General features: G+C 37.1%; 1 protein-coding gene across 1 annotated transcript in view; it reads left to right on the top strand.

Moving 5' to 3' along the window:
* LOC138018558 (calcium-transporting ATPase type 2C member 1-like) overlaps positions 1–10,998 on the top strand; it is a 31,475-nt gene that overhangs the window by 97 nt on the left and 20,380 nt on the right. The window contains exons 1-7 of the mRNA XM_068865236.1: positions 1–263; positions 1,288–1,377; positions 6,300–6,335; positions 6,447–6,508; positions 9,269–9,377; positions 9,744–9,902; positions 10,559–10,627. The exon at positions 1–263 is cut by the window's left edge and continues 97 nt beyond it. Of these exons, the coding sequence (XP_068721337.1) occupies positions 15–263; positions 1,288–1,377; positions 6,300–6,335; positions 6,447–6,508; positions 9,269–9,377; positions 9,744–9,902; positions 10,559–10,627 (774 nt within the window). The 5' untranslated portion in view covers positions 1–14. The remainder of the gene's footprint in view (positions 264–1,287; positions 1,378–6,299; positions 6,336–6,446; positions 6,509–9,268; positions 9,378–9,743; positions 9,903–10,558; positions 10,628–10,998) is intronic.

Genomic DNA, 10,998 nt, shown 5'->3' with positions numbered 1-10,998 from the left:
ATACCTGCTTGAAAATGAGCTCTTATATTCAAATGAAACAACAGGATGATTTTGAGGAGTTCAAAGACTCTCCAATGATGTCCACTGTGATTTCTTCGGGGAAGGCATCCTCGCTTTCCGTGGCCGAAGTATTAAAACAGTTTCATAGTGATGCCACTCTTGGGTTGACTAATGATGAGGCTGAGAGACGGCGTAAGCTTCATGGTTTTAACGAGTTTGACGTTGTCGAAGACATGCCTCTATGGAGAAAGTATATTGAACAGGTAGGACGTTTAGAACCAGCTGAAATTTTGTTTACAGTTGATCTTGCTTAATAATTAGTTCATGATATATCTTGATCAGCTGCATTTATTTTAACAAGATTTGCTTTGAAACTTATTTCCTGTTTGTGGTCATGTTTTTTGGACTAAAACCCTTTGGGAGCCCCTTTTTCGCTTACTATTGCGTAGCTTTTGGGTGCAATTTTTGGAGAAGCAATCGTTTTTGTTTCTACACTCACATAAAAATAATAGAAATATTTATATTATGACTCGAGTAGGTTTATGTACATTTCTCGACTTGACTACCTGTTGCAATAAGCTCACTACAGCTTTCTCTCTCTCTCTCTTTTCGCGAAGCTTATATTAATCAGTGTATAAAATATTCTCATTTGAATAAATCAAAGCAGATATGGAGCCCCAAATAAACTCAGATCAAATCGTAGGTTTTTAAGCGAACCGGAGTACCCGGAGAAAAACCTCTCGGAGAAGAGTATCAACCAACAAGACGCCAAGTCGGGCTGCATTGATGGTAGACGATTGCTCTCACCACTGCACCATACATGTATCTGCTTCATATCTACTCTGAGGACACAGGCACCTGAGGCTACTTAGCATGATTCAATCGTTGATATATGATTTGTTAAGTGAAAAATATTGTCCTTCATGTAAAGAGTATCTCCTTTGTGAATGGTTTAGTTGCTGTACCAATATTGTAGGAACAGATCAATATTGAAAATATAAATGATTGTGGCTAGATTCTAGAATGAATACATGCTTTGTTCTTCATTTGAGTTCACAACAAGTAGACCAAAGTGACATGTATTGAAGTTGCTCTGTGATTCTTATGCGGTGAATAGGTTACATTTTAATATGAAGAATATGTGTTTTGTCACTTTTTTCTTAAAGTTATTGACATTTTGAGTTTTTTGTTTTTTTCTTAAGTTTTGTTTGTTAACTGCGCTAGGAACTGGATTAAACTGGATTTCCAAAGATTACAAGGTGAATTTTCTGTTTTTTTTTATTGCAGTTCAAAGAGCCTATGATAGTGCTACTACTTGCTTCTGGCTTGGTCAGTATATGCATGGGTCAGTATGATGATGCTGTAAGCATAACAGTGGTAAGTAGGAATTTAATTTCCCTACTAAGAGTCAAGGGTCTCCATTTCTGCTCTGGCCTGCTACTTATAAGGTATCCTATTTATAGCCATGCATGAGGACATGTGACCAGAAGGCTTTTGCATGTGGTCATATGATTGAACTCACATGTATGATGTAACAGCTGAAAGAAGGAAAGAGAGAGATATCAGAGGCTGTCTTTTTTTAGGGTATCCTCCTGGATCTTATTAACTCATTTGATGAGGGAAAAAAAGCTGGAGTACCCGGAGTATAACCCTTGGAGGCAGATTTAGATCGACTGAAACTCAACCCACGTACACAGTGTTCAACACTAACGCTTGCCCGTTTGCCCTAGGCAAGCAAAATATATCCATGGGCAAGTAAAACAACTCTAAGACTTGCCCAATTGGGCAATCAGAATTCTTGTTTCACTAATATTTTGCGGAACAATTTGATTTGCAATGAAGAAAGTGACTAGTAATGTGACATAGTCACCACAAACATGATAAAAAATAATGTTACATCTCTTTGCTGTCATTTATTTTTCTGTTAAAAATATAATGGTACGAACATGAAAACAGATTAGAAGGAGGAACATGTTTGCAGATGCCATCTTTGTCTGTGCGAAAAGAATGTTGGTTACAATCAAATCCAGTTTTTGCATGGCCAAATATGACTCGATAATGTGATATCGAACAGTTCTACCTTTTGTCACACAATTTCAACCAGCTTTGAAAGGCTTAAAGAACATACTATTCAGGACAAATAGCATTTAATTCAAACTAATCTAATCTCAGAGAGGTATTTAAGGAATAAGAAATTTCCCTTGATCTTGCGTAGAAAAGGAAAATCGCTTAAAGATATGCTTGTCAAAGCAAAACTGTGAAAGCTACTAGGACACCATGGACACACAGCAGGAGTTGCGTTGGTCAGTCAAACCCATTTTACACATATTTTACTCAAAATTGACATTTTTACAAGCCTCCTTTGAGTTTTGATGGGCGACAGGTCTTTAGAAGGTGGGCAACCGAAAAAAAGCCATGGGCAACCAAAAAACAAAACTGGTTGCACAAGGGGCAAATTAGTAAGAAAGTAAGTGTTGAACACTGCATACGGCCTCAAAGGCAGGGTTGAATCCTGGTCACAGAGGTGAGAGGCATGGTTGATAACTGCTAATTCCCCTGACTCCCTAGAGTGATGATTCTAACAATAATTATTCTGAAGTATTTAAATAATTTACCAAACCTGTCTGAAAAACCATGAACACTGCCTACATGTACAGCCTTTCACCCATTTTTGTGGTATTGCAAGTGGACTACACACTATGTCACCGGGTTGTAAGAGTGATTGAGTGAGTGAGTGAAAGTCCGTGGTGGCAAATAGGCCTGCAGTGGGTGCATAAATCACAAAAATAAACAGGCCTTTGGAAGCGTGCTTAAATTTCAATTAATGAGACCCAAAGTCGGCAAGAATTTGCGATGACTAACAAAGTAGCTTCTATTTCCAAAATGATGGAATTACCTGGTGATAAATACCGTAAACGTCCATGTATAAGCTGCACTTTTTTTCACAAAATTGAAGCCATAAATCAAGGGTGCGGCTTATCCATGGATACTTCTGTGTTTGGAGTTTTAAAAAACCTAATTAATATTCATACAACTTCTTAAGATCTCAGCAAAGAAACATAAAAGAAACTGAGAGCATTTTGCTGTTGTTCATTGACTTTTTATATTGAGTGGTGGCTCCTAAAGGAGCCGTTTGTGTCTTTGAGTGTTTATCGGTGAATCTTGCTCTCCAAGAGTTCTTTCAAGCGCTTAATTTTCGCTTTACTCGAACAAGTAAATACCAACCTACAAGGAATTTCCATTCTTCCGTACAGTTGTTTGCAGTGAAGTCTTCGGCGATTGTCTTCGGCCAGTCACTTCCAAGCATATCTTTCCGCCATGTGCGATAAAATACCACAAAATTCGCAAGTACTCGCGAGGTAAATGGCCCACTGTTTCGTTGTCCTTGACCACCTTCTGGGCAAATTTGTTGACTGCATTATCAAGGTCCTGTTAGAACTGCACGAATTTTTTCGCCTATTGTGGGTTTCCAAACATCTTGGTCATGATACCCAGGCCCTGGCCCAGACTCCTCCCCACATTTAAAGCTTGGCTACTAAGCACTCGTTTGTTTTGTTCCAATCGAAGGAATTTCAACTTTATTGTGAAACCTTGATTGTTTGTCCTTGTTGGTTTATAGCAATAGAACGTTACTGGAACTTCAAACTTTATTGTACCACATTTTTTTCCAAAATCTGTGCTTCTAAATTTGGGGTGCGGCTTATCTACGGATGCGGCTTATACACGGACGTTTACGGTACCTTGTCTAGGAGAGTGAATTTTTGACTTTGCAAAAACAATGGTCAACCTCAAGAGCTGGATGATTGTGATTTTTCTGTTGAATTCAAACAACTTCTCGGACCTCCTGACGGGTTTTAAGATATGGCTTCCAAATGTTCAGTTCTAATAGATGATTGTACTACCCTGTGGGAGGAATTTCTTGTTTGTCTTCGGAGACTGATTTTATAGCACTCTTTCTGCCCAAATTAAGCATGAGATTAGGGTTTCTACTTTGGTGTGCAATATTTCCTTTAATTCTTAACATATCAAAAATTCCCCACACAGCATTGGAGTGCATTCATCTGTGACTAAGATGCAACAAAGTGCAGTGGTTTCACAATAAAGTGAAGGGGCAGGAACTTCTGCAGCAGACTCGGTCATTCTGAGTTTGAGGCCTCAAAACTGAAAGACAATATTAAATACCAAAAAAATTGAACTTTATTCAAATAATTCAATCTATTAGCTTTAATATGATATATACATGTAGTTTGACCCTATGCAAAAATAGTGGTGCAACAATTTCATTCTTCCACAGACGCATTATTTTCCTTTACTGAGACCTTAAACTTGCTGTGAAAAAGAAGTTGAAGCAAACTTCATGTCTATTGTGAAGCCAATATTTCTTGATTCTGTTCTGTTTTCTTTAATCTTTCTGGGTTTAGTATTTTACTAGTAACTGTATACCTCTACCGTAGCACTATAATGATTTACAACACCAAAACAATATTGGGTACGATTAGATAAGTCGATCCCATGTATAAGTCGACCCCCATTTTTGATGGCACAAAAAGCAATTTCTTAATTTCTTTGTTTAGTGTTCATGGGACACTAATCTTGTAATTCTTCGATTTCTGGAAATGTGGATAAACAAAAAAATCAGGGCCTCAAGCGCTTAATAGTTTTGTGGTTCAGCATCTGTTGTATATGCGGGCATTTTGTCCTTGAATTTCGAAAAAGTTCTCAGAAAATCGAACCTGTAAACTTCAAACTAACCTGTTTCGTTGTTCACTGATAAAGGGCTTTAGAGGATAAGCACAACATCACAGGAAGCAGGAGTCAATCTTTGAAAATAACTTGCAAACGATGCGAAAATGTTCAAGGTTTAATTGGTCCTTGACTTATAATTTCTCAAATGACTTGAACAAAACAAAACTCATAAACCAAACAATACGAAGTTTGCAAAAGCATTATTTTAAGTTAGCCAGGTTTGTATAAAGAATAAAACACATTCATTACCAACCAGCATTTTCACGCAACACAAGTGACACTGCTTGCACGCAAACACGAGGTAGTGCGCCAGGCTACTAAGCCGTTGAACGATCAAGTTTTTATTTGAAGAAACAGAAATGCCTTTTAGAGCTTTCCGCCTTTGAAAAACGAAAATTTCCAGTGTCTATTTCACATTTGTGCTTGTGAGTATCTTCAACATTAGAGTTGGACAAATCCTTTTTCATTTCAACTGGAATTGCTTACATTCGTTTTGAAGTCTTTTGTCGGCTTTTGTCCACTGCATTCGTTATGCCCAAGACAACATTATTATGTTAATTTTGAATAAATTACTTCGCTGGAACTTGGCTCAAAGTCTTTGACCCGTGTATATTCGTCGAGGGCGATTTTTGGAGATTCTTTTGAGGCCATAAATGGTCGACTTATACACGGGTAAATACGGTACATCTTGCACAAAGACAACTTGAATCTCCTGGAAAACAAAACACAGCTCAGTTGACAGTTATGGGATAAAGCACACTGTCTACAGTTACTACACTACCACACAAATGGAATACCTACCTATTGTTTTGTGCAAACTCTGTTAGGAGGAAGGTTTTTTTTGAGTCTGAAGATTTTCTGTACTTTGATTTTGTGAAATGTTTTGTAGAACATTGATGGTGGTAATGGTGTAGTGTGTTTGACAGATAGATGATATGTGAGTTGCTCGGTAACCAGGGAAGGGAAAACTGGAAAAGAAAACAAACAAGGCCATATGTTTCATTTTTCCATTTCTATTATTCCTGCACCTGTGGCCAAGCAATACTACATGTACGTGTAGCATGTCAGCATTATAATAATTACTGACATTTAAAAAGTCACTCATAAATTTAGTGTGATCAGGGCCTGGTTCCTCGAAAGCCGATTAACACTAATCTAAGATTAAAAATTAACCAAGCAGTTTATTTCTCTACTCCCAAATGCTGTTCAACGCAGATTTTTGGCAGAACTTTACACAAGAAGACGTCAATCTTGAAAAACAAAAATAAGCAAAAGAAACGTTCACCAAAAAGTTGAAAACGTGAAACAAAAGTTTACGCTAATCCTGGATTAAGTTAATCGGCTTTCGAGGAACCAGGCCCAGGATTATAAGCTCTTAATAATACCCAGGTAATAAATTGTAAATTTAGAGCTTGGTGTTTAAAATAGGTACCTGGAATTTCATATAGTACTATTAACATACAGTTGAGTACCAAAAATATCAAGTAAATTGCATCCTCCTGAAAAGTAGTAATGCAATTCCACTGCATGATTTATCTAACATTCTTTTTCAGGCAATCTTAATTGTTGTCACGGTAGCTTTCATCCAGGTATGTGGATTCTTAATTTCCTTTTCTTGGTGAGAGCCAATATACCATTAATTTTAATGATAATTTTTATTGCATGTTCTCTGATAACTTGGCCTTTATTTTGTCTTGAAGGAATATCGTTCAGATAAGTCTGTGGAAGCTATTAAGAAACTTGTCCCTCCTAGCTGTCACTGGTAATTAAAATATTTTTAAAATTGTCTGTGCTTTGTCAAATGAATTTGACTTAAATATAGCTCAGGTCGCTTTCTTTTTGTCAGAACTGGCTAGCCAGACCCGTCAGTTTGCAAAACAAAATGCAACAATTTGAAGGGACACTTGCATGATAATCCCTCACATTCTTCTGGAGGAGTATTTATCATGCTTGAAGTGTGTTAATTTGCAGGCGTTGTAGAGTTAGTCCTTCCAGATGCCCGGTCTGGCCGGTCAGTTCTATCAAATGGAAAGCATCCTAACATTAACATGGAAGAAAACTTCTCATCATTTTTAGGAAACTATCCTTAATAAAAATCAATTATGTTTCTCCAGAAGCACATGATCTTGAAGGTTAAATTGTAACTTGGAACTCTTTTCCTTAGAACAAAGCTGGGGATTTTAGGAAACCAATTTTTATTACCAAATATGGACAAAAATAAGATCAAAGCTGCACATGTGGGAAATGCGCCAGCTACATTTTATACATCCAAATAAGGACTCACATTTTTAAACTCGAAAAACCCCAGCTCTGAACCAGAGTCAAACACCTCAAGGTCATGAGCTTTATGATTTATGTACCTTTTTTAAAAACTGGATTATTGGATAATGCAATTCGAGAGTTTTGATTGGCTAGGCCATCATGGGTTATGAGCCATTATACCATGATCTACAAACACGGCAAGCATATGTGTGATTTTTTGGGCCTTTTTATTTTTATTGTAATCTAGTTTTCTATATTTTGGGGGTGTTGTAATAAAACAATAATTTATTCCACTCGCGCTTGTTGGATATGAGATGATTATAGCCAACTCGGAGCTACGCGGCTTGTTGGCTATCTATCATCTCATATCCAATGCGCGCTCATGGAATAATTGTTAAGTCTACCCAAGGATAATCAAATTACATCCAGGCACTTGATGTGGTCATGCTTCATCCTACTAGAAAGTCATGAACTACTACTGATTGTTACTTGGTCATACAGTATCTCCTTTATTGGTGCAATTAACATAAATATTATTTTAATTACACCACTAAAAGGGCGATACTGTAGTTGGCACTGTCATGGACATCTCGCACTGTAGCAGTCATCAACTACCATTGGTAGAATGGTATTACAGCTGTAGAAAAATCCTTGGTGCAGGGTACCAGCCAATATAAACTCAACCCATTTAGGAAAAAGAAAGGAAAGGAACTTTATTTAAGTGTCTTGTTGTTCTAGCACTGGAGCACTAATTGAGGACACTGTAAACTGAAATTAGCAATTAATGCAAATCAAGTCAAATGTTGGTTTTTGAGGTGAGGGGAAAACCAGAGTACCCAGAGAAAAACCTCTTGGTGCAGAACAGAGAACCAACAAACTCAACCCACATATGATGAGTCTCGGAATCGAACCCGGGCCACATTGGAACTCAATTCCATCATTTCAACCTTAGTCGTGTCGGTGGAAACTTGTATGCAAGTATGCTCACCACTGAACCATCCCTGCTTCTTTTATTCTTTTCCCCCAGTAGTGTCTTCTTTGGCAATATTTTTCTCCCAGGAGGTAGGAATCTGAAGTAGATGGGGATCACATTAACACAGAAATCATGCCATTTTATAAAGGAAAAAATATAGAAAATGCTTTTTTGAAATTTCAGTGCATCCAGTGGTGCAGAGCAGCTACTTGTACAGTCCTTATCAGTTTCAATTATAAAATAAAGCAAAACTTGGTGTAGTGAGTAAATAATAATTATGGCAGCTGCTATATACATGTAGAATGTTGGAATAATTAACCAAAGCAGGAGACTGAAGATGATTTTACAACGTCTGGGAGACGTTTTTCTCTCAATTGTGTGTGGCAAAAACAAAGAACTAACCATTCTTGCTTCAATAACTGGAATAATTAATAATTATTATTGTGGAATTGAACCATGGAAAAAAATTGGGGGACTTAATTAGTAGTCAGTTTTTGGATAAATGATTGCAGGAGTGGCTTGAGAATAGCATAACAGGAGTCGCCCAGTGATTGCGATTTCACGTGCCAAAATTAAAAATATGGCCGTGAATAGCCTGGAACTGGTAAGACCTTTCAAAGCTTGTAAGTGGAACACACATTTCCATTGGAAAGTTTCCAATTGGAAAACAGGTCTGCCTTTTCAGGCATCCTGCTGCTCCCGGAAATTTTCCAGTGGAAGGAACCAAAGAGTTGAGTACAAACCAACTGGAATTTCCAGAATTTTTTTCTAAAGAGTAAACAACCCATGACTCCTGAATCGTCCCTCCCCTCCCCCACTCTCCCCCTCCCCCCATTGATGAATAAAATTTATCAGGCCTTTCTCCTAAGAGTCAATGGGTTCACAGAGTGCTTTTTGGTTGTGTTCAATTAAATTTTAGATTGTTAATATTCTGTAATGCGTACTGTACATACACGCATAGTAATAAGGGCAAGCTCATAATTATTGAAGTTTCATATAAATATTATTATATTTGTTTGCTACTCTTGTCTTTACAAAACCATTTTATCGGGGGCAAGATTGTGACCCACCAAAAAAAATTGGTTCATGTGAGCCCAAGACCAGAATGAAAAAATAAAATTTAAGTGCCATCCCAGTACATGTAGTTGTTATTAAGGTTGCGTAGGGTGAACAAAGGGGTTTCATGTTGTAGTACCTCTGGCATGGATCAAGGTTGTCAGGACTTCCCATTTCAGATGATTTTCTCAGCTAGTGAGAAGTTTGGTCTTACGTTGATATGTTTTGCAGTGTACGTGAAGGGAAAGTAGCAGACTTTTTAGCCCGCAATCTGGTCCCAGGAGATCTGGTTGTCATATCTGTAGGAGATAGAGTTCCAGCAGATTTAAGGCTTATCGAGGTACTTTAAATTACTTTTAGTTTACATCTAGGAATGATGACATCTAACAGACTTTTGCTCACTGTTCTGCAAGGAAGTCTGTGCCATATTATGGCACATGATCCTTCATTACAATCTGACTTTTTGGTGATGGAGAGGATTTTTCCTATGTCTTTGTGAATTTATCGAGTAGGGTTTGCAAAAGCCAGGAGTCCTTAGTATAGTTCTGAAACAACCCTACGGTACAGTAACATCTATTAATTTTTGTCCTGTTTCTGGATATGATGATAACTATTGTGAGTCATTCCATTTCTTCTACCATTGTCGTTATTCAATAAGCTTTCTTTGCCTGATGTTTAACGGTGTGTTTGCAATTTGGTTTTGCAGGCTGTGGATTTGAAAATAGATGAATCAAGTTTTACTGGTGAGACAGAGCCAGCAAGTAAAATGATTGAGGTTATTTCTCCTTCAAAAACAAGTGGTGGTGTATCACAGAGGACAAATATTGCATTTATGGGTACTTTAGTACGCTGTGGCCGTGGCAAGGTAGGTTCACCTATTTCAAAATGGGAATTTTAAAATTAATTTAAAGCCCTTCATATGTGCCATAACCTACATGTATGGAGTGATATTGTTCCTAAACCATTGTCACAGCTAGAGAGGAATCCATGTGTACTTGCTACTTCAACAATAACTTGTTAAATTCTGTTGTTTATTTCAGCATAGCATTGGGCTAAGCTATTCTTTTCTTTGGAAGTGTAGCTCTGTATTTTACAATTCGTATCACTCGTGGGTGATAAGGTTCCTTGTAGTCATTCCAGCTACCTATCTTTGTAACCCAAGTCTGTCTTTGACATCTTACTAAGTAGCATGCTAATATGCAAGCATGAACATGTTGATTTAGAGTAATTAATGTAAGACAGATACAATACTTCAGAATAAAGATCAGCAACACCAAATGTCATTGTTTTGGAAGCTTGGTGGTTCACACGTCTCTTATTAACGTTGTTACTAAAACAAGTTTGTGGTAAAATTATTTGTAAACACATAATTTGATAGTGTAATTTTTTTAATTTGTTTTATTAATTTTATAACAATGAATTGCACAAGGCAATAAAAATTTGAAAGCAAGGCAGCGTCAGCAGAAATAGTTTCGACTAAGCTTCATCTTAACCTGTAGCATCAATATTACTTGTTCACAGGGTATTGTTACTGGTGTTGGTGAGAATTCAGAGTTTGGGGAAGTATTTAAAATGATGAAAGCAGAGGAAGTGAGTAGAGTATTTATTAATAAGCACAAATTATCTGGACCTTGCCATTCTTGTGATTTTTTAATTGGTCCACCTTTCCCTTAAATACCATAAAAGTCCATGTATAAGCTGCACAAACCGCACCCCCAATTTGGAAGCTCAAATTCCAAAAAAAAAAAAAGACACAAAAAAGGAGACATTGAAGGTCCATTTAAGTTCTCTTAGTGAACAAACAAGGACAAATAAGTACTGTCTCAAAACACTAACATGTCAATTTAGTCCTTAGATAGCGAAATTTTAACTTGTCATACCGTGAATTTACTATAAAAAAAACTTTAGATGCTGTCACAATGCGATTTTTTTTCGAGATTATCACTTCAAAATGCTCCGTG

Source organism: Montipora capricornis, chromosome 10 (genome assembly GCF_036669925.1).
Source record: "Montipora capricornis isolate CH-2021 chromosome 10, ASM3666992v2, whole genome shotgun sequence".
Taxonomy (NCBI): Eukaryota; Metazoa; Cnidaria; class Anthozoa; order Scleractinia; family Acroporidae; genus Montipora; species Montipora capricornis.
The sequence above is the reverse complement of the archived record's forward strand: the minus strand, read 5'-3'. Positions and strand labels throughout refer to the sequence as shown.